The sequence below is a fragment of the Apostichopus japonicus genome, chromosome 17 (genome assembly GCF_037975245.1).
Source record: "Apostichopus japonicus isolate 1M-3 chromosome 17, ASM3797524v1, whole genome shotgun sequence".
NCBI lineage: Eukaryota > Metazoa > Echinodermata > Holothuroidea > Aspidochirotida > Stichopodidae > Apostichopus > Apostichopus japonicus.
This window is the reverse complement of record NC_092577.1, coordinates 2,594,531-2,619,234: the sequence shown is the minus strand read 5'-3', so window position 1 is coordinate 2,619,234 and position 24,704 is coordinate 2,594,531. Positions and strand designations below refer to the sequence as shown.

General features: G+C 36.0%; 1 protein-coding gene across 3 annotated transcripts in view; it reads right to left on the bottom strand.

Annotated features, from left to right (window-relative positions):
- Positions 1 to 469: 469 nt before the first annotated feature.
- LOC139984698 (MFS-type transporter SLC18B1-like) overlaps positions 470 to 24,704 on the bottom strand; it is a 41,732-nt gene continuing 17,497 nt past the window's right edge. For 2 of the 3 annotated variants that reach the window (XM_071998711.1, XM_071998712.1), the window contains exons 4-13: positions 18,573 to 18,646; positions 17,007 to 17,154; positions 11,353 to 11,421; positions 9,485 to 9,572; positions 7,003 to 7,139; positions 5,201 to 5,302; positions 4,720 to 4,817; positions 3,654 to 3,755; positions 3,018 to 3,092; positions 470 to 1,671 (exon numbers count right to left, since the gene is read on the bottom strand). In XM_071998711.1, the coding sequence (XP_071854812.1) occupies positions 1,527 to 1,671; positions 3,018 to 3,092; positions 3,654 to 3,755; positions 4,720 to 4,817; positions 5,201 to 5,302; positions 7,003 to 7,139; positions 9,485 to 9,572; positions 11,353 to 11,421; positions 17,007 to 17,154; positions 18,573 to 18,646 (1,038 nt within the window). In that variant the 3' untranslated portion in view covers positions 470 to 1,526. Of the gene's footprint in view, positions 1,672 to 3,017; positions 3,093 to 3,617; positions 3,756 to 4,719; positions 4,818 to 5,200; positions 5,303 to 7,002; positions 7,140 to 9,484; positions 9,573 to 11,352; positions 11,422 to 17,006; positions 17,155 to 18,572; positions 18,647 to 24,704 lie in introns of those variants that run through there. The other variant, XM_071998713.1, reaches the window with a different exon arrangement.

The following is a 24,704-nucleotide window of genomic DNA, read 5'->3' as shown; positions in this document are numbered from 1 at the left end:
ATATATATTTTTTTAACACAGGCCGCAATAAAATGTGCCTCTAGCATAACACGTGTTATCATGTTATAACACGGATGCATATAAATGCGCAATATATTCAAGTCGAAAACGCTATTATAAGCAACTGTACAATTCGGTTCGGGTGCAACACACCGCTTACCTTATATTGCACCAACTGAACGTGAAGCAATAGACAACTATTTAATTTAGTTTGGAGTCTTATCTTTTCGTCAACCGCCTACGCCTTATCGGCACATTCCAACAGCCACTGAGATGTCTTGCAAAAATGTATAACTTTTTGGGTAATTTCTTTAAAAAAAAAAAAAAGAATTAAAAAAATTCACCTTACGAGCTGCATTTGTCATCCGAAAAAATAAGATCGAAAATAAACTGAAATAATAACCTCAAAAGTCATTTGAATTGGGCAAGAAGTAGGAGAGATAACAAGAAAGGATAACATGCTTGTTCCAGTTGCCTGAACTTGGTTTTATTAAACAATCTTTCGGTATGAAACTAAACTTTGAGATAAATATGAATTTGTGATATCATAAATCAGCTGCATAACTTAATAAAATATTAAACTTAAATTTAAGTTTGAAAAGCGACATGTAAGCAAGTGTTAATCGGATTAATTTGTGGATCGGATATGTCTCTGCAGAGGCGGATGTAGGATTCTGTAAAAGTAGGTATGTGGTCCTGAGGGCATTGAAGACGATGCCCCATGTAGTTGAAGGATGGGAGGGTGTAGCAGTCTCCTCGGTCCAAACCAACTGTGTTTATACCAACTTTTAATATGTGTGTGTGAGGATGATAAGCGAGATGAATACAATAATCCAGAGATGCATTGATAGTTGATCTTTAGGTATTTGTTGTATACAAAGTAATGCATTGTTACAACCCCTCAAGTTTATCTTGACAGCCCTTAATCCCATTGTTACAACCCGTTAAGATTTATCTTTACAGCCCGTAATCCCATTGTTACACCCCTCAGAGTTATCTCTACAGCCCTTACACCCATTGTTACACCCCCTCAAGTTTATCTCAACAGGCCTTAAACCTATTGTTACACCCCGCAGAGTTTACCTCCACTGCCTTTAATCCTCTCATCGCTCTTTCCTTTCATCTTTCCTCTCTATTGTTGTTTCTATTGTTGCTCTATTCATTGTTCTTAATCGTTTCGTTTCAGTCAGCCTCTGATCGAAACGCCAGGCTCTCTAGTTTAAACATATTTATTTTGTCTTGTATTATAACTAGAGTACCTGTAAACAGCTATAATCCAGCATATGACTTTCCGAATCTTGGAGCAACATAACTTGTCTCTCTCATTCAAGCTTTGTTGTTATCATTTCTTTCTACTTTTCTCTGTTTTCCTCTTCTTCAATCACGCTAATCATGTTATTAACGTCAAACGATGGTAAATTGTGAAAGACCACATTAATGAATTTGTGAAGACAAATAAAATGGTTTTTGGAATTTTTTCTTCACACATTTTGCATAATCCAGTTGATGATCGACACTTTGTTGCTTCAAGTCTTAGAAAACGTCCTCCAAATGTAAAATATGGATATTATGAAGCCAAAGAAGAGGCACAAGATAGAGGCCAAAGACGTTGAATATGCAAATCCAAGTAACTGATACGCTGAACTTCCGGCGATTGGGCCAATGAATGAACTGAAAGATTAAAATAGAGAAGTACACAGGGTCATGAATATTCATCGCTATGGTACACATCTTAGGTTTCATGAATATTCACTATGTAAGGTTTAAATATTCAGTTCACCATATAGCATTCCACCCAGTTCATACATTTTCGCCAAGCTTAGTAGCGATTAGACATGCATTTTATTACATGGCACTAACCACCTAGAAATGTATGAGAAATACATGTAGAAATGTATGTAGAAATCACATATCATTTACGACGTATTGTCGATACAAGTCAAGCATTTAGCTGTTACCCGTATACCCTGACATGACTAATTTGCCGTTAGGCATAACATGAAGCAGGGTTTATCCGAAAGCAAAAAAGCATTTCTGTAAACAAAAGAAATTCAGCAAAAAGCACATAGTCACGAATATGCCTGAAGCAATCATTGGGCAACACCTTTCTGATCACATCTAGGCATAAGATTAAAGGGTATAACTTAATGAAAATGCATGTCCATGAAGAAAGAACACATTCCCGTCGTATAAACCCTTTAGAAATAAGAATATTTCGTATAACTGGATATTTGCGAGCGAAGATGTATAAACCCTTTAGAAATTAGAATATTTCGTATAACTGGATATTTGCGAGCGAAGATGCGAATAATTGGATGAACTCAGCATTATCATTTCTCGTATTGTACCCGATCGATTCTACACTTTAAAATGGAATGCGGCTTTTAAGGTTCATACAAAATGGCTAAACTTTTAGCTAAACCCTGTTAAAAAAAAAAACTTTTGAAAAGTAGTTTACTTTATTGTTATTATGACCTCTTTATTTCTTCAGACGATTGGGAACACCTCATATAATGTCCAGCAAGTGAAAACTCATTGCTGAAGTATCCCTCTATTATAACCACCTATCAAACCTCGGTAAGGTGCAACAACAGTCAATTTTTAGGTCGATTTGGGGCATTCACCCGCCTGACAGGCTATTAACTTTCCACAGTACTTCCGAACCGGGTAGACGAAATTTATATCAAATGAATTGCGGTCACATTACGTTGAATAATTACCCACTGAGCGGTTTATACATGCAATTGTGACACAAAGTGATCGACTCAAGTGTTCATATGTATTGTAAAACAAATATAGGCCTATTACTGATTTATTAGTGTGATTAAGAGCTAACAGAAAATGTACAAGTATAAGTTCAAGCAATCTTAACTAGTAGGCTATCATACAACGAGGCTGTAGCTGCAGTAGGTTTGAACTGCTTCTAGTTTTAGTCTGAAGTTTTCTTTAGCGATTAAATATTGCCGTCTTAATTGCGAGGATTTAATGTAAAGCCATTTATCCAGTAAGTGACTTACCCAAGACTAAACAAAGCCATTGATAGTCCCGCAGCTACGCCCTGTGTCTTCAAGTCATTTACCATACCATTATCACTGAAATAAATGAAAAATAGAGTAAAAATATTGTTAATTCATTTATTTATTCTACTGATATAAAATTCCATGGAATGTTGGTTTACTATACTGACAGATAAACTAACAAAACATAACATTTCTAAGGGCGTATTGACGTTGATACGGACCTTGGACAAAATGGGTCATTGATGGGCCCCCTCTACGGAGCGGATTAGCCATCCGAGAAAGGTGACGGGGTCTCATCCCGTTACATCAATCATTGTGTCACGATTTGGCCCCACCTCTAAATATAATGTCGTAGAACGCGCAATACTGGATCGAAACGTGAGTGAAGATCATATTTGATTGGACGATTATGGAGGCTGGTGGGCTCATATCGCCCGGGCTCTCTGGCGTTGAATCGATTGCCCCAAACGTTAGTCCGCCCTTGACTTCTATTACTATAACAGATTCCATTTTGACTGGACAGATAACCATTAAGCAATTTCAATGAATCTAGGGCGCATTTTTGATTTGAATTTTTCATGATTAAACTTGATTTACCTTATTGATAAAAATGTGTCATGGTTTTCAACTCACAAAGCAGCTCCAATCAGTTCCGGGTATGTGGGAACATACGCCATGGCTAGGCCAACACCCATCAATGATAATCCAACTGCTAGCACTGGAGTTTGCATACTCCTAAAAAAATATATATCAAAAAGAAATGAGTAAATACATCATAAAAAGCAAGAAAATTCACGAAGTCTTTGATTTTTCGTCAAACAATGCTTATTTGTTGCAGTTTTTTCTTCTTCAAGTGTTATAGTACTTAGTAACGTCCAAGCTTCACGGTCTTTACCGATAGTGTATAGTATAAAACATCAAATGGATATCAATCAAAACGAAGCTTGGAAACCGGGAACATGTATATTTCGGTCTTTCTCAGTAAGTCGTTTCAATAGGAACCTATAGTAATATTTAATATAATATATGTAATATATATTTAATAAAGACGGTAATTTCACTTTTCTCGTATGCCTTTCACATGTTCTGTAATGTAATACACTGGACAGGCTTATACAATGGCTTTGTTGGCAGTCGTTCCTTGTAACTAGCCGTACCCATCTTCTGGAAATGTGGTAATTGCTATACAAAGCAATATAGGGCCAGAGAGGGCGTTCTGATGCCGCATAGGATAAAATGCTATACAGGTAAACACAAATGTAACTAGAACTTCATGTGCCTGCAAATACGCAGAATTGTAGTGCGCGTGGAGTGCTTGCAGTATTAGGAAGAACTTTACGGTTTTTCATGGTGTTATTTTTGGGCGGACAACATACCAGGGAATATAGTCATGTAGGTATTTACAAAGTGAGGGCGCTTGTGAGCGCCGTGACAGGCTCCGAACTAGTTGGCTACGCAGCTAGCCTCTGAAATTGCAACTGAGCAGAGACTATATGAAACTTTAAGTTTCAACGTCCAGTCAAGTAGGTTTATCGTGCACATGGCCTGTAATGCCAATGTTGTAGCACGCACGCGCAGTTCATTATCAAACAGTAGATTTGTCTTTTAATACGATGAAGTTACAACAATTGCGAAATTGATTATTCATGAGTGACATCACAATAATAGACAAATTGAATATCCATGAGGTATTACTCACTCGCTGGTGAGAGAAAATATTGGTGACGGGCCCATAACGAGAAACGAGATTGAGATGATGAAGACCCCAGTCAGAGCCATTGGTTTATTTAAGTAACTCTGTAAAAGGACAAAAATAATTTTGATTGTTTAATAGTTTCTTTATGTGATATTAACTTTTAGTCCATGTACATGAAACTATCTGTTTTAATATGGTTTAATGCATGGTTATTTTCACAAGATTAACAAGATACACTTCCTACATAAAGATAGACAAAGTTCCCACCAGCAACTTCTTTTACGAAATATGAAACGGAGACAAATCATATTGGAATCCCATAAGGCCTTTAGCATATATCCTTAACAATAAATTAAGGTTTACCGGTTTTTACGATTACAGAAACTTTAGCAAATCAAATTAAAAATTTGGTGAGCAAGTAGGACACGGTATCACCTTAAGCAAGTAATGATAGTATCAAGGTAAAAAAATATATTCCACTTACCCCATTAGAATCTGCTATCCACCCACACATTGACGCAAAGATTGTGTACACGATGCCCTGTAGTAGAAAGAGGACGCCAACGGAGGCTGCGGAAAGATCAAGCTTAAAACAGAAAAGAGAGAAGAGAGATAAAAAATACGGCGATAAGAAACATTGTTTCCATGAATTAATAGTACAACGAAATACAATATTCCATGTTTCTATGATTGGTCAATTCTTACACACTTGTGTTAGGATTTCTAGATGCATCAACTCTGCAAATCTTACTTGGGAAGTTAGCAAAAGTGCTAGACTAGTCAAGCCTAGCTTCTTTTAACAATCATTAGTAGATTACTTTAGTTAGAGATTATGTCACAATTCAAACAGTGTCATATGGCACGCTGTTTGCTGGGACGGTTCCTTTAAAATCCTTTACACTTATTCACCCGATTAGAAGATTTATTGAAAGATTTAACTTTGATGGTGTACGGTGAGGTTGCCGCCAAAATTCAACAAACAAATTCGCATTAGTATAGATATAGTAGGGGCGGCAAAGTGGTCAGTCGGTAGCCTGAAAGTATATCAAAGTGATTATTATTATTTGTATTTATGAATAGCGCCAACTATTTGATGCAACTTGCTCGTGTTACAAACTTGCACATTAAATCGATTTATGTTATTGGGGGCGTAGTACTGAAACGCTATACAGAGGGTTAGGTAGATAGGAAAGTGCATGATTTGAGAGGAGGCAGGTAAAAGAGTGAAGTAAACATGAAGCAAATCCGAAGTTTCAAAGCTTTTATAATAATTCTTCATTAATTGGAAGTTCGCAAAACCTCAAACTAATAAGGAACTGCAATGTTATTGAATTGTATTATGTTAACAGTATAAAAAGTACAAAACGGTGGAATTCTAAATATCCTTCGACCTTATGGAAATGGTAAGGGCAAATCAAGGATTATATAAAATAGGGTTATGTCCTTATATTGTCAGTGAAGCCGACTGGAAAATGTAGACCTCAAATAATGCACTCTGATGCCATAAATTAGGTTTAAATGCAAGATGATTCTAATACATACCCTTAATAGGGGAGTGAGGGAGAATTGTTCTCATTCTTCCCTGAATCAATGAAACAACCCCCTCGACTGAACCATTTACCCTTTACTGACAATGGCGATCGGGCCATGTCGCGCTGCCACTAACTCCACCCCCCCCCCTCCCTTGCGCACACCACTTTTTAAACCGTCTGTTCACTAAATTAATAATTAAAACATTTATTCCATTAAATAAAAATCTAAGAGAAAATGGCATTGCATTTCTCATCCTATTTAAACATACACTCGTACTCCAGAGAGGATGCAGCTACAGTAACCATGTGATATTTGAAGATATAAAGAACTATATAGGAAATAACCTCCGCTCTAAACGCTTACGTCATCTCCTGAACTAATATGACAATATGCCAAGTTAATTGGCATCCCATGAAGTATATGTGGTTTCTCATAGCCGGAAAAAAAGTCGGCTAGTTCAATTACAGGTCGTTAGTGGTGCCATTTCTCTGATGTGATCTTCTGTGTTATGTGGAGACATATATATATATATACATGTAACACATTTAACACATGTAACACACGTAACACACGTAACGCGCAATACGCGTAATACGCGCAATACGCGCAGCACGCGCAACACACATACAACATAAGGTAACACACGCAACACGCAACACACAACACGCGCAGCACGCGCAACACACATGCAACATAAGTAACACACGCAACATTCAACACGCGTAACACGCGTAACACGCGTAACACATGTACCTCATAAGCTTTGAGAGCCAGTATCGGCTGAAGAAAGCCATCACAGAAGGCCACCACAAAGACGAAGAGGCAGATAGGATAAACATCACGAATTCTAATCAACTCCCTGAGTGAACCCGGAGATGAGGACGTTTTCTCTGCAAAACAATAAAAAAAAATCAAAGAATTGTTTGTAAATGTACATTCAAAATTAAATTAAAGTCGTTTAACTTAACAATTTATTATTGTCACTCTGTCATTATTGGTCTATTGGTATGACATTAATTTGTACTATCATTTGAAAACTAAAAGAAAACGTATTATGATCTGGTCTCTACACAAAAAATCGTGACGTACTATTCGATCCGTACTCTTTAGGCATCGTGCCACACTTAATTGACCTATTGACTTAACATACAAAATTTGTCACTCTACAAGCCTCCTATAGGATAAATGGAAGTTTTCAAGTGGCATATCATAGCCACTACATAAACGCTGATGGATTTGTCTAAAGAGCAAAGGCTACTAAAACTACTAAGTGATTGTAACGTTCCATTAAAATATGTCAAGTCCATGGGATGCCCTTTTTTCAATTTATGATGACGTGGTGGCTTCCTCGATATGTGTCTGTATGTTAAATTATCTTATAAAGTCTAATAACGCAGCTCAAACAAAGCCAGTTCACTTCATATAAACGAGAGAAGATTTTTGGATGTCGTCTAAAACAATGTATTGTTAACATGTTAGTCAATGCCATGAAGTTTCCTTGTTTTCCTATTCAGTTTTGTGTTGCTTATGGTGATCTGATCTGATGGTCTATCTGCGATACTAAGTAGATCAGTCACTATGCCATTAATTAGCATCATTTGTTTCAAAGGTACATTTCAGGAACAACAACAAAACCTAAAAGTACCATGGAAATACATTGTAGACCGATATCAGAGGTTCGTATCCGTCTAAAACATGTCAAGTTTAAGTTTGGGCCGGCCCTAAAGTCTTTCTCTAACGGATCGAATCTCAAAAGTTAAAAATGGAAATATCAATATAACCTTGACTGATGACAGCACTACAGTCTATTACAGATCAAACTTGATTATTTATTTTTGCCTAAAGCATATAATCTTGGAATAAACAACTGGTGAACTTGTTCTGTACTGCAACAACCAAGAGAGTCGCTACTGCTTAATGGGTTTCATATTACTTCCGTTGCATATGCCATATCCTGTCCGTGTTACGACCCTTTTACAAGATTGATTGAACTGAAGCTATAATTTGTTAGATATCTAAAGAACCCTATCAATGCCTTATCCCTGGATTGTCTAAAACTGAAACTAATCATCGACCAGAAAAACGCTTTCAGGTAAGCTAATTCCTATCTTGTTCGTCTATCTCACATGTATGTAACATGGTCTCGAACTATGGATCGACGAAGGGGTTAAGGCATCGACCAGAGGGGTAAGACATTGTCGGGAGGGGTAAGGCATCGACGGGAGGGGTAGTGTATTGACGATAGGGGTAAGGCATCGACCAGAGGGGTAAGACATTGACGAGAGGGGTAAGGCATCGACGAGAGGGGTAATGTATTGACGATAGGGGTAAGGCATCGACGGGAGGGGTAAGACATTGACGAGAGGGGTAAGGCATCGACGAGAGGGGTAAGATATTGTCGGGAGGGGTAAGGCATCGACGGGAGGGGTAAGACATTGTCGGGAGGGGTAGGGCATCGACGGGAGGGGTAGGGCATCGACAAGAGGTGTAAGGCATCGACGAAGGTATTAAGGCATCGACGAGAGAGGTAAGGTATCGATGAGAGGGGTAAGACATTGTCGGGAGGGGTAAGGCATCGACGGAAGGGGCAAGACATTGTCGGGAGGGGTAGGGCATCGACGGAAGAGGTAAGACATTGTCGGGAGGGGTAGGGCATCGACGGGAGGGGTAAGACATTGTCGGGAGGGGTAGGGCATCGACTGGAGGGGTAAGGCATTGCCGTAAGGGTAAGGCATCCACGAGAGGGGTAAGGACAATGTTTTAAGGAAATTTACAATGACGGAGTTACGTCAAGTGAAGTACCAGTTGAAGTACCATGAGTCACTTCGTAAGGTAAACAGAAAGTATCCACATTTCACTGTAACGGTTTATGTGAACAGCGCAGTTGGTGAGCTACCCGATTTACTTCGTATGCGTAATATATCGCCCTTCCATCTTTAACCATGATATGTAGTACCAATTACCTTTTAGAATGAACTCGTGATACTCACTTGAAATAAAATTGTCATGATCGAACGGTTACAGTCAGAACCAGGGAGGAGACTGGGGCTTGAGTGTGGATCAAATTGATTCGATTTTCTTGCCCAGGTTCAATATCCTAGGTGACTATTCTAAAACCTTATGTATGTGTACATGTCTCCTTCAAAATTAACTGGTTACGGAAAAGGAGTTTACTTTCTCCATTAGTAGAACCTGATAAATTCGACAAAAAAAAACTAAAAACCTGTAAACTTACCGATGGACGGTAGTAAGATAAAGTTGATAACAAGGCATATTAACGTAATGGCGCCAAATGCAAGGAATGGAAGCTCGTAACCACCAAACTGTAGGAAATAGAACGTTGAAAGTTCAACTGATATCCAACGTATTCTGATAATAAATACTTCAAACTACAAATACATATTAAAAATAAATAAATACAAACAATAAACAATAAATATGTATTACAAGCAACAAAAGAAGGTTAAAAACAATAAAAACAAATACATATTACAATACAATACAATATAGTATTGTACAGATGAAAAACAAAAGCTGCATTTCAAAAACAATAGATACATACCATAAACACGAAACAATACAAACGTCTTACAAACAACAAAAGCATGTTAAAAACAATAAATACAAACAACACATACATATTACAAACAATACAGTACAATACAATACAGAATAAAAACAAAAGCTGCATTTCAAAAAACAATAGATACATACCATAAACAATAAACACGAAACAATACAAACGTCTTACAAACAACAACAACATGTTAACAACAATAAATACAAACAACACATACATATAACAAACAATACAGTACAATACAATACAGAATAAAAACAATAACCACATGTTAAAAACAATACATAAAACTTTAAAAACAATTTAATACGAATTATTAAATATTATATTTGCCCGTTCAAGTTGACAAAGCAATTCAAGAGCGCATGTGTAAAGGTTTATTAAGTGACCAAACGTTTGCGAGGACTATGACGTATTAAACGTAATTAAAGTTTGCTATGAGGTATAATCGGAAGATGACAACTGGACGAAGCCAAAAATAGATTTATCATATTTCATTGTTGTTTGATACAGTGTCCATTGGAAAGTGCAATTTTAGAGATGGTTTAACCAAGAAATGTCCGCTTAGTCAAATTACCAAAGTGCTTGATGGTCTGTATCCACTTAGATCTATAAAAGACTTCTCTTTTCAGTGAAGTACACTACCGTACTAAATTATTCTTTTATTAGCACACTGCGGATGTTTAGGTCAAGGATTTTATCTTTTCTAGTTGGTGGATTGAACGCGAAAGGTTGTATTATTATTATTATGATGATTATTATTATTACTATGTATTTGATAGAGCGCTCTACAAAAGATCACAGCGCTTAATGATGGTATTTAATATTTTATTTCTTTTTTGCTTCGAAAGGCCATTCCAAGAGACATGTAGATGATTGGCTGGATAAAATATAATTTCAAAAAATATCATAAATAAAAAATAAAAGACAAATATTTGAAATTGTCATAGCTGCTTTTACCGTTATATATGATTTGATACTAGCCCATATGAAGAGGGAAAATGGCTGTGTGAAGGAGTGTTTGAGAACAGAATAGAACCGGTATAATTCAATCTATATAGTAGAACTGTGTTGTAGTTGTTTTGGGGGAAGGGGTGGGGATGTGGGGGTCACACTTATAGGTCAAAATCTTCACAAATCCATGAATTATTACATATTTTTGCTTGTTTTGCTTCTTTTTTTATATAGCGCTTTATACCAGCGATAGGTCTCAACTTTACAGACGTTATATTACCTCTGGTCAATGATAACCTGTCCCAGAGACAATCCCACCAGTTGGCAGCAGTTATATACTGCGCCCAATGACAAGTTACCTCACAGGTACCAATTTAAGCCCTGGGTGGAGAGAGGCAAGTGAGATAAAGCATCTTGCCCAAGGACACAATGTAATGAACCAGGCAGGATTCGAACCAGCAATCCTTGGATCAAGAGTCCGACGCCTTAGCCAATTGGCCACCACGCTCTCACAACATATTTGTTGAAATATGTTGTTGAAAACAGGCAAATGGATTTCATATCCTTACCTGGTAGAGTAATCCTCCCATCGGTTGTCCGAAGAGACAAGCGATCCCAGAAAAGGTTTCTACCATACCCTTCAGAGAAAAAGAACAAATAACAAATTTGGGAAAACAACTCTATACTTTCATGACAATACAGTCTATAATTAGACATTGTTTATACCCCTGATCTAATCTTAGATTGAACTGAAACAATCATTACTTTTAACAGGAAAAGCACATAATATAGCAGTTATTGACTACCAAATATAGTCACGAATTGAGAGTCGCTGTCACCTATTGAATGCACCATCCCGACGCACGCGACTCGTTATTTAGTAGGAAAACAAAACTCATGGATAGGCAGGCAGTATGCGTGGGTTTACGATTACGACTGATCGTGAATTTGCCACTTTAAAGTCACGTCGACTTCAGTCGGAAAGAAAACTGAATAGTAGCGGGGTTTTTTTCCCGCCTGCGGGCAGTCGTGTTGTTTGCGGGATGTTCACAACTGAAACTGTACAGTTTTAACAAATATAGACCAAATAACGAGTTATATTAATCATTTGAATAATGTGACCTGCCTATACGAGCTCCGGTCATTAACAGCAAACAGTCGTTGTGTGCACTGATCAGTAGCTCAGTGTGTAAGGCAGGGTTTCCCTAACCTTCCACCCCCCCCCCCCCACGAACCCCCTGTGGATGTCAGAGTTGTCCACGAACCCCCAACATTTCGAGACACGATCTGAGTCATTATTATACTATAATATGCATAACAGTGCTTCGTAAAAGATCAAGTTCATAGTGTAATATTGTAATGAAAAAAAAAACAATAGATAAACAAATATTTATTTGGAAACTTCAAGATCAGATCAGCGCTTAATCTTCACAACGTACTGTCATGCGTACACCAACTTCATCAAAGTCACGCGGCCTTTGTCTGTTTCATATTTCAGTTATTTATGACATGCACGGTACGGTACTACTATGGCAGCATATGCGTATGGAACGCGAAAAGAGTTTGTCCATATAGGTACCACTTTTGTACATTACTAAATTATATATGATATATCAGATTTTAGTTCAACAAAAAGTACTCTACTTTTGACTTTCAGAAACGTCCCACGAACCCCCTGGGATGGACTCACGCACCCCTGGGGGTTCATGCACCCCAGTTAGGGAACCCCTGGTGTAAGGCCATACCAGCAAACACAAAAACGTTTTTAAAACGTTATTAAGACGTTTAGTCTTTTGTTTTGATAACGTCATTTGTGGTGTAATAAATATGTCACGAAAACGTTTTCAGGCTATTATTTCAAAACATTTTTTCGTTAAAACATTAATATAACATTAATATCTCATAAAATCGTTATGCCGACGTTTTTATAACACCACATTTAACGTTATAAAAACATATTTTAGAGGCTCTTTTAAAAATGTTATGATAACGTTTTGTGTTCTCGAGTCACATGACTAGTGTTCTTCACGATTGAAGGATTTTCCACGTTATTTGGCAGAAACTCCTTCACTGAGGCAAACTGATACCAACAGACAGACAGACGAACAGACAGACTAAAGACACATTTCAGAAATATGGAGAGATAGTTGGGGGCCACTGAACAATAGAGTCAAATTATACAGGATAAAGTTTTTAAGCTTAGTTTATCCCTTTAGTGTTTAAGGTTTGTTTGCTAAGATCATTGTAGGCCTAACCTAAAATATCAAGCAGATGCCAGAGAAGAGGAAATTCCTTAAATTTAACAAATAACTTTTAAATATATATACTTTTGAGTTTTTACATGGATATAGAATTCATTAAATGCAAATCCCTGAATTATGTTACCAAAATACTTGGGACACTTTAATTATTTCCGAAACGGAAAATTAAGTCCATCCAGGCTGGGTTCGTAGCTAAATGCTTTCCCGATTATTTAACTTCCAATGTGCAATTCACCTCTTAAAGTATATCAATGTTCCCTTGGGGCTTGCATGTGTTTCAATTTGCATAAAAATTGTAAATGTCGACCGTAGAGTGTCTTCTTGTACATTCGTTGGCACCGGGTTGGGAACCTAAGTCCCGGGGAAGGGGGGGGTGGTCTGTGCGTTTTCTTTAATAACAACAAAGGTTTAGCTAACGACTGGTAATTTACTATATACCTAGATAAGGTAGAGCAAGTCAATGATAGGTGCATTTTTAATGCTATAAGAGTCCGAATATCCCGTTTATTCTTCACGGGGACCAGATAGAAACCTTTCGCGAGTCCGTTTTCTCAGAAACTATGATTTAGCATCGCTCTGCATGGGGGGGGGGGGGGGGGCATTACTGCAGAATTGCGTTATTACCTGAGACTAATATACACCATTCTTAGAACAACATAACCGGATATCCTCGCAATATGACTATATAGAGTTGACATGACCTCAATAGTCAATGCAACGGCCTATTTCTAGTTTGTACAACCGTAATACCGGGGACAAACGCACATTAAAACCGAGCCCCATATTCATCTCGTATAGACTAAATATATTAACTGAATTAACACCTCAGTTTACATTGCGAGATGCGCATAATGACCATGTCTACATTAACGTAACAATGAGCGCCGCGCATTTGGTGCACAAGAGGATAGGAGTTTGGAGTGTCCTACTTTACTGAAATCAACAGCAGCAAAACTGACTATGAGATGATGAACAGTTATTTATGAGAGAACAGGAGAATTTAAACAAAATAGAAACTTTTGAAGACAAAGAAAAAAACGTTCCTGGCTGTTGTGTGTGTGGTTTTTTTTGGGGGGGATGTGGTGGTGTTTGGGGGGGTTGAATCCTTTACAGATATGTTCACAGATTGTCCCAGACTCGAGATATGATTGATTGAATGAATGTTACCTTTTCTAAACTTTATTTAAACTCTCTTTGACTTCAGGAAGTGAATGTATAGGTTATCTGTAATGTCATCTTATCAGATCATCTCCAAAATGCTTTACAATGTTCGTAATATAATTATTCGTTTTGATTTATCCTTGAAAATGTGATAAATTCGAAACTTTGATTATCTGGTATAATTTTCATTGTATTTTGAATTTCATCAAATTGCCACTGATTTTTTGTTGTTGGTAGAACTATTCATATATTCCTCTGTGGAAAATTATTTTCAATATAATTAATGAGATAAAAAGAAAGAAGAAAATAAAAAACTTTTAGCTAAATTGCTATGATGAGATCTTTCATTCTGCTGTTGCCAAATGCTTTCGAAAAGTTTATACCTCCAACATACAAAAATACAAGGAGGATTAAGTTTTGCCCTAAAGATACATATATTAAAATAAAAAATAGATGAAAAGTAAAAATACACCAAAATGTTTGTAAGGGTCAGACCATGAGATGACCATATATAGTTGGACATTCTAGCAGTTTTTTCGGCCAATGGAGACGACCTTTGCGTCTTATTCTTGACATGATTATTCTGTTGAGTCTGACAATCAGAAAGCCTGCTATGTGTTTCGTATTCATTGAATATGTATGTGTTAAGATTAATTATGTCAAACACCATCGGGCAGTTCGTGTCATTAACACGGTCTAGTGTAAAAATTATCACATCAAAGCTGTAAATTGTTTTCTATTATCGACATGATTCGTAGGAGGAGATGGCTGGGAACATCTTTATGTAATCCAACGAACAAGTGATATGTCAGGAAAAGCTGTTAAACATGTCATTGGAAAATGCACTAAACCGGTATTATTGCTTGGAAAGTGTTATGTCACGTCATTGCATAGTCATGGCAGGGAGAGAAAAACAACGCCGGTTTCATGCTTAGCATACTAGACGGAATGGGTGAGATTGTATATTACATTCATGAATTCATGAAAATAAGGGAAAGGACAGAATGAAAATCAACCCCCAAATAGTCATGGATTGCTCGTTCTTTTATTTTGTTCTTTGTTCTGTTTGTTTTGTGCTTGTCCTTTTTGTTTTGTGTTCATTCATTTTGTTTTGTGTTCATTTATTTTTTGGGTGTTTATATATATTTTGTTTGTATTTATGATTATCGTTACTTTCTGTTTACTCATTTGTCTTTGTTTTGTGTTTTTCCCTATATTTATAAATATTTTGATTTTTTTTGGTGTTTATTTATTTTTGAGTTGTTTATTTATATTTGTTTGTATTTATGATCATCGTTACTTTCTGTTTACTCATTTGTCTTTGTTTTGTGTTTTTCCCTATTTATAAATATTTTGATTTTTTTGGGTGTTTATTTATTTTTGAGTTGTTTATTTATATTGGTTTGTATTTATGATTATCGTTACTTTCTGTTCATTCATTATTCTTTGTTTTGTGTTTTTCCCTATTTATAAATATTTTGATTTTTTTGGTGTTTATTTATTTTTGAGTTGTTTATTTATATTTGTTTGTATTTATGATCATCGTTACTTTCTGTTTATTCGTTTTTCTTCGTTTTGTGTTTTTCCCTATTTATAAATATTTTGATTTTTTTGGTGTTTATTTATTTTTGAGTTGTTTATTTATATTTGTTTGTATTTATGATTATCGTTACTTTCTGTTTACTCATTTGTCTTTGTTTTGTGTTTTTCCCTATTTATAAATATTTTGATTTTTTTGGTGTTTATTTATTTTTGAGTTGTTTATTTATATTTTGTTTGTATTTATGATCATCGTTACTTTCTGTTTATTCGTTTTTCTTCGTTTTGTGTTTTTCCCTATTTATAAATATTTTGATTTTTTTGGTGTTTATTTATTTTTGAGTTGTTTATTTATATTTGTTTGTATTTATGATCATCGTTACTTTCTGTTTATTCGTTTTTCTTCGTTTTGTGTTTTTCCCTATTTATAAATATTTTGATTTTTTTGGTGTTTATTTATTTTTGAGTTGTTTATTTATATTTGTTTGTATTTATGATTATCGTTACTTTCTGTTTACTCATTTGTCTTTGTTTTGTGTTTTTCCCTATTTATAAATATTTTGATTTTTTTGGTGTTTATTTATTTTTGAGTTGTTTATTTATATTTGTTTGTATTTATGATCATCGTTACTTTCTGTTTATTCGTTTTTCTTCGTTTTGTGTTTTTCCCTATTTATAAATATTTTGATTTTTGTTTGTGTTTATTTATTTTTTGGGTGTTTATTTATATTTGTTTGTATTTATGATCATCGTTACTTCTGTTTATTCATTTCGCTTTGTAATTATTGTTTCTGTTTTGTGTTTATTTTTATTTTGCTTTGTGTTTTTCGCTATTTATAAATATTTTGATTTTTGTGTGACATGCTCATTTATATATTAATAAATATCCTTACTCCTCTCCTATAAATAAAAATGTCATTAAACTTAACAAATATTCCTCTCAAATATGTTGGAATGTTCCAAAAACGTATGTTGTTCTTGTGTGTTTGTTGTTGTTATTGTTGTTTATATCGTGCCTTGTTTAGTGAAACCGTCACAGCATGTTACCTTAACCAGGACATGTAATGATCCATTTAAATCTTCTTTTTTGTCAGGGGAATATATTGAATGGTTGGAACTTTTATGAACCATTCTAACCTCTAACCTTTAAACAATACAAAAGCCCTTCATTCCTTCAGCTCTTTTTTATCACTTTAGATTTTTTTTTTTTGTAAAGTACACGAAAACATATTTGTTAAAGAAAAAAGTTTGAAAATACTTACAATCATTTTTGCGACGTTCTGAGGGAATACCTGTGCTACGATGGCGAGTGCCGCGGTGTCTGTAGCAGCGCTTCCGATTGCCGCAACACACTCCGTGGATAAAGATGCAAAGAAGAATGCGTGTCTGCTCTCGCAAAGTTTGACGTAACTATCAAAAGAATCCACAAACAAAGAAAATCTACAATCTGGGGTGTGCTGTACAAACTTACAAAACCTAGCGAATATTAATAATATATTGCAATCGTACAAGCTGTGAATGAGGGTGGACCTGAAGGGGCACAGGGGCATGGCCCCCTCCTCCAATTTATTTAAAAAACCTCAAAAGTGCCCCTTTTTTGCACAAGTAAGAATTAGTCCCAATTGTTAAAACAAAGTACAAAGTTTGCTTTCTTTCGGGTTATTTTTAGTAACAATTGTCCTTTAGTATTTAAATTTCTGTTGTTGCAAAACTAAATAAAAATGACTACAATTGTAATTATATTGTACTCTGATGATATTATAAGAAAAAGAAAAAAAAGGGTTATTAAGACGTCGAATCGTTTGGTTGGAACGTATCCCCCCCCCCCCTCATTCACCTTCAATTCAATGTCCAATGTCATATGCCCATGTACCTGTTGGAGGTTGATGTGTTTTATTATGGTACAGAAACAAAGGCAGATGCAGGATTTTATACAGAAGGGGTGCAAAACCAACCAAAAAATGAGTTTAACCCCTAATCGACCTCGCGAGAGGTCCTATACGGGGATAATAGCATTGTTTTTATAGAATAGACACTTTTTTTTTCTTTTCGTTTTTCTTGGGAAAGTTGTCTATTGTTCAGTCAAGGAGTTGGTAAGTGAAGTATTATATAACATTGTATAGAATAAACGTATGTAAATAGAAGCCATACATAAACACGAGGTCGGAACTAAAGAGACAATTAGGTAGGGATCTCTATAAAGGGGAGGAATTTCTATGTAAATAGGCTTTTGGAGACGGAGCGGTTTCTATTGTTTGGGTCGGAAGTGGTTGCTACTTTCTAGTCGGAATTTTTGCTTTATTCTTAATATATATAGTACACCTGGAGTCGGGGGTTAGAACCACTTAGGAAAGAGAATTTTCTGTTGGGATTGAGGCTTTATGTAACAGTTTTGAATACGGAAAGGTTTTGGTTATTTGGGAAATGAGTTAATGCTACTTTGTATTTCAGTAGGAGTTTTTCGATCAAGGGGAGAAGGGGTGCAGCCATGCATGGGCTCAGGATTTTATACAGAAGTAGTGCAATCATGGGGTCGTTTACCCAGGTCCAAACGCAAGGTTTTGCTAATAACTATACTCGTCAATTTTGTGTGGGGTTGAAATGTGGAGGTGCTAACTGCCAACCCCTCCTCCCCAACCCCCCCCCCCAATCGTATCTCTCCACTCCCAGAGGATTAGCGCCTGAATAGCAATGTGTGAAACCCGAGTGTTAGGTTAAGCTATATTACCTTGCTACATGTTAAATCGTTGCTAATTATATCGTTTACTTGTTTTAGGGGGGTGGGTGGGGGACGGGTGGGTGGGGGTGGGTGTGGGTGGGTAACTCACATGAACATGACATCAGTAACGACTCCAATAGCCAGACCTGTTAGGAACGTACGTCTGGTACCGAATACTGGCAGCTAAAGAGGAAAAGATGGCAGGGTACAAAAAAAAACATTTTGATTTTTTTTATAAGAATGAATCATTTTATTCCGCATTTCTACTCAGTATGCTTCTTGCTTATGAAACACGAAAAGGGCAAACTGATTTCGTTGTCTTAACTAAGTTTGTTGTTGTCTAAATTAAAGTTGTTGCTGCTGTTTTACCATGCTGTTGCTCAAACTCACGTTGATGTCTAACATCCCGTTGTCTAAACTTATACGATAATCTTAGCAACGAAATAAGTTTGCCCTTTTCGCGTTCCATACTTGCTGTGTGTTCGTTGTAGCTGTTGCCGTTGTGTGTCTTTATCAAAGTTTGCTAACAATAAACAACACAACGAAGACATCATGTTCATTTGATCTACAAGATAATTCTTATCATCGCAAATGCCAACAATTTTACATTGTGTTAATTATCATAACTATATACGAAATGAAAAAAATATTCAAGCTAAAATTATTGAAACAGTAGAAATATAATTAAGGGATTAAAACAATAGAAATACAATTAAAGGATGATTTTTAGGCAGAATTTGAGTCTTTATATATTAATCATAGTTAAGGAAATATCAAAAAAAAAATTGTGCCAGTAATTTTTCTATAGCTAAGTATTGCTATTTGTTTTTGAAACAGCTTTATTTGATAATTTTGAAAATTCTTTTGTTACTTTCCTTTAGGTGATTATTATTCTTTTGTCTCTTAGAATAATACAATAATAGAATTTTCAATAAATGAAATCGATTATATCAAAAGTACCAAACCGGGGAAAATGGAAAATTGTTTGCGTCATATATACTCTAAAAGAATTGCACTTGGCGCCGTGTAACCGGTTGCGATGATTCTGTTTAGTAGTTGAAAATAATTCCTTCAGATTCGAAAGGAAACTTAGTTTTCTAGTTATTTATATAATTATGAGTTAATAACAGCCTTTCTCAAAACGTTTCCCTTTTGGGGTAATACAAAATAACACTATACAAACGGTTCCCAAAATAAATGGGAATTTTTGTTAGAAAATTTAGCAATATTGTAATTAAGAAGTTCCCAGTGGGTTATTGCTAAAATAAAATGTGTTAGTTTTCTTGTTATTTATATAATTATGGGTTAATAAAAGCCTTCCTCAAAACGTTCCCTGGGGTAATACAAAATAACACTATACAAACAGTTCTTCCCAAAAAGGGTCTTTTGTGTAGGAAAATTTAGCAATATTGTAATTAAGAATTTCCCTGGATTATTGCTAAAAAAAATTGAATTTTGTTGAAAAACATTCAAATACTGCAATTTATGGCAGAGAATACACAAATGATCCACTTTATGCGGAAGTTTTGAGATAACTTTGTGGTTTGTTCCACCCCCACCCCTCTACAAATTGAAGACACATATCCCCTCGCCCATTAAGTTTTTGTCTGCCCCCCCCCCCCCAGCACTAAGCCTTCTTCCACCTCCCTAATTATGAGCCGTTGACTTACACGACAGAATGAGAGAGAGGAGGGAGAGAGAGAAGAAAAAACAGGATTGTATACAGGGGGTAGGAGCCGGGGTGGGGCACCGCCCCCACTTGTTTCCAAAATAGCAACTTTGCCCTGCTGGCAAATAAAATTTGCCCCTTTGATGAAGAACTGTCTTTTGGATATCCTTAAGCCTTTGTTAATTTTAATATTTTATTTTAATTATTCACGTGTACCATAATAGTATTGATACTAACATATCATATATATTTAAGGGAGAAGGCCGGTGTGTATCGGTCGAAAGCATAACGAGTGTTCGTTGTGGAATGAGAAAGTGCCCCTCTGATGTTGTGCCCCTCCCCCCCCCCCCACTTTTTGGAAGCTTCCTCCCCTTCCTCCCCAATGATTATAGAGCACAATAGAAACCATTTTGTGGCTGAATCTGTATAAGAATTACCAAGGATCTCATATTTATACAGAACTTAATTATATATACTTTTCTGTATTTGCGGATAGCTCCATGATTTGGTCACGTGAGTCATTGAACATTTGTATATTCATGTCAGGGATTCGCGAATCCCGTCACGTATCCGCGGTCACGTATTTATAACTTACGTCACAATGTGGCTTTGATTTGTTTGTAGCTAAGAACATGATGTCTTTTCTTTTTCTTTTCTTTTTGTGGTAGTCGGAATTGAATCGGATTTACGTTTTCCGAGTCCCATTAGCAGTAACACAATTCATATCTGTTTCAATGCAGTGATTTTGCGAATAACATAGCAGGAGAGGAATCCTACTCGGAAAGACGCCATTGTACTTTTATAAGTCTGGCTTTGCCGTTGAGGTTTGCCTCAGGGGGCGGTGGGGGGGGGGTTATACAATCATTGCACCCAACAGGACAATGCTGTCTGTGTACTGTAGTTCGAAACCAAACTCCAAGCAGGTAGTTGTTGCATAACAACTCCCTGCTCCAAGGCACTCGTACTGACAGTGTAAAGTGCCTTGAATTAGCATGATATGGAGAGAACCGCAGTGTACAGTGATGTTAGCAGTGGAAAATTGTCCTCATTGGCTGCCCATGGCACCCAGTTGGGACAGTTGTTTCTATACTGTATAGTGTTATGTCTCGCTTCAGAGCTCTCGTATTGTCGATACGAGGAGTACGAATATCATGTTTCTATCAGATCAAGGTTAGGAACTGTTTGTACTGTCAATACCAGTGCTTTGAGAGCATGATATTGGAGTACAGTTTAGAGAGGTATTAGCATTAGGAAATTGTCCCAATTGGTTATACGCTGATGAATATTCAATGGACATGAATATTCAATGAATATTTGTCATTCAAAATTTAGTTATCTTAGTTGGACTTAATTGTAAGGACATATCCGATAGTGGGTATACATTTTCATGAACAACACAACACACTTCCTATAGGCGTATATCCTTCACAGAGAAGAAACATTTCCTATGGATATTTCCTAGCGAGTAAAATCAGGACTGAATGTGCATTAATGAAATAGCATATTGGATTTTTTCCCCTCAAAATCTTGAGAGAAAGCATGTTAATTTAGTTCCTTTATTTGTAAAACAATCATGACGATTTTCTCGTATATCACCTAGTCTAATTTGCATATAGGAATCGGGTGTAGAAATGATATGATAAAGTACATGTTGTTTGGTTTGTTTCTTATATTAGACATTAAGATACGTTTTTACTTAAAATCACACCAAAATGTGGAATTCGATTTCATGTGTTAAAGTTTGTGACTTGGGAAAATAAAGTTAACATCTAAACGATGCAGCGAGTCGCCAGCATTTTAGATAAGCCGTCAAATTTCAGCCACCGGAAGTACGCCGTCTAATCCCTTTAATTCCTTGAGAATGGGGGTTCTGATTCAAATGTTAACATTGCATCTCATTCTGTCCTTGTAAATGTCACTGAAGTCTAAACTAACATATCTTCTTCATTTGTGTTAATCGAGCTGATTTCAGCTACAATTATAAGTAATTAACTGACTGTATTGAACGATCAATAACATCAATTAAGACCATGTAAGACAACGCATTCAAGAAAATATTCCTCGGTTTGCTTGACGAGATCCATTTCACGCCAACCATGGGCAAGATAGTATTTCATATGCAAATTGCAAAAAAAAAAAAATTAGCGCCCAATAGAGTATAAAAGATATTAATATTTTATGTTGAGTCGATATCCAACAAACTAGTGTAAAATCTACCACGCTCTTATTCTTTCCAATTTTTTTTTGCTGTCTTATTTATTTATTTATTTATTTATTTTATTTCATCGTGATGTTTTTCTTATTCTAAGAAATTTGAGTTTGATTTCCCTCAAGGCAATCAGGACTCTCTGTTGGCAAACGACGATGAATTCAAAATACCGAAGAAAAGGGTAAAACGTTCAACAGTTCAAAGTTGTGTTATTTTGTCCTTTACAATATCGATAATCTATCCCCGCTTTTATCTCTCATTTTTCATTGATTTCAGAGATAAGGCGTCATATTTCTTATAGTTTACAGTATGAGCCAAAATCTACCGCACAATAAATCCATTATGTAGAAGTGATCGCAACTGAAAACATCCAGATTTCGGACGGCAATGGACAGACCTGCAGACACGGTCAAGAAGGTGACAAAAGAGGTGTCATGAAGGGTCGGTCTGTACCTCTCGAAAGGTACATATTAACTATAGCTAAGACCTAAAGTTATTTATTCAAGCTACGTCTTATCCCAGTAATCCCATGGTTTCAAATCCTCAAAAAGCTCCAACATGAGTATAAAAAGTTCATGAAAACTTTAACAAAAGTGGAGATTGAAAGTTGGAAATCCGTGTTGAAAGTTGGCCCTGCAGGTGTACACAATGTATAGGTACTGCCTATATATACTCGACCTTATGGGAAGTATAAGTCATTTGTTGTCCCAAAAAAAGGTAGAAAAAAGGTTCCTTATTTCGCAAACAAATTATAGAAAACAACCAGGTGGGAAAATTTAATTTTTCTATATTTGTATTTTCACACTCCGATCGAGAGCACTAGTATAAGCTTATTGTGAGTATATTAGTAGTATGAAATATAGAGTATGAAATATCTGGTTCTATAGGGATGTTGTTTTGTTTTGTGTCACCTTTAAACAAAATGGCTCTTTATAATTCTCTCTCTCGGGATATAAACAAGAAGTAACCTTCAGACTGTATCTAAAGAGGTTAAGCAAAATATACTTCTACCGACAAGTAGGAAGTAGTATCGGGTATGTCATGTTGTCGTTACAAATTCTTGCCTCCCACCTAAGCGTTCTGCCTTGTAAAATAGATTTGTAATAAGAATAGTCAGCGACGTAGCTAGGAATTTGAAAGGGGGGAGCACTTTTTGCGATTGATATGGATTTTCAAAGTTGTAGGCACGACTTTCTAAGCGGAGCGCCACCATCGGTTGGCGCGGAACGTACAAGAAAATTGTTGGTTTACAAACCCCCCAGATGGCCGGAAACGGCCCTTCCCGAGTGTTCATTCTGGTTCCCTGGCCTCTTGCTAATATTGAGACACCTCATTCAATATCACTTTTAAACCCAAAAAACAAATGAGTTAAAACAGTACGTAATGTACATAATGTATTTAAAACTAGCAAGGTACATGTACAGAGTAGTCTTACGTTTCAACTTCTGATACTTATAGATACAAAGATAGGCCTGAAATGTCTTTGATACAACTATAGCCAGTAATTGTCTTTGATACAACTGTAGCTATTAAATGTCTAATTCAATACTACATAATGTATTTAAAATTAGCAAGGTACACGTACAGAGTAGTCTTACGTTTCAACTTCTGATACTTATAGATACAAAGATAGGCCTGAAATGTCTTTGATATAACTATAGCCAGTAATTGTCTTTGATACAACTGTAGCTAAATGTTTAAGTTAGCCTAATAAGAGAAGGCGAGAGGTATCCGACGATTGCAATCTGATGTAAATTTCTCAACTGTTTTCTCAACTGAAATATTATCTGCGTAAACGGGTTCTTAACTACATGTTAAAAAAACTGACAAGATCGGATCCTAGTCTTTTTCGGCGGGTAGAGTGTTGAATGAAACGGCACGCGATAGAAATGACAGCCTAGATGACAGAAGAATAGGTCACCTAATTTAGCCATATTCTTGCTACGTTCATTTCAATAGTTTTTCCTGTCTATAGACTCTTGAACTCGTCCAGCAAGCTTATCGATTTGAATTATGGGTGTTTTTAAAAAAAAAAAGATAACTTGGCCAAAAAAAAATGTAGGCCCGGGCCTACAGTGCTACATATTGGCTACGCCCCTGATCATATGATATCATAATCAGCAGATTTTGTTTCCTGTTTGAATTCTTTTTACATGTTCTTTTACATAATATATCAGAAAGACAAACATAGTGCTCATTTACAATTTTTCCAGTAGGATGATTCTTGTTTATTGTCCATTGTTTGGACTTTAATACATTTGACGAACTTAACTGATGGACAATATAAACTTTTTTATTTTGTAATATTGCCAGATATGCAGTGGCCTAAAAACAAATATCGTTATCGCAGTGTATTAGCAGTG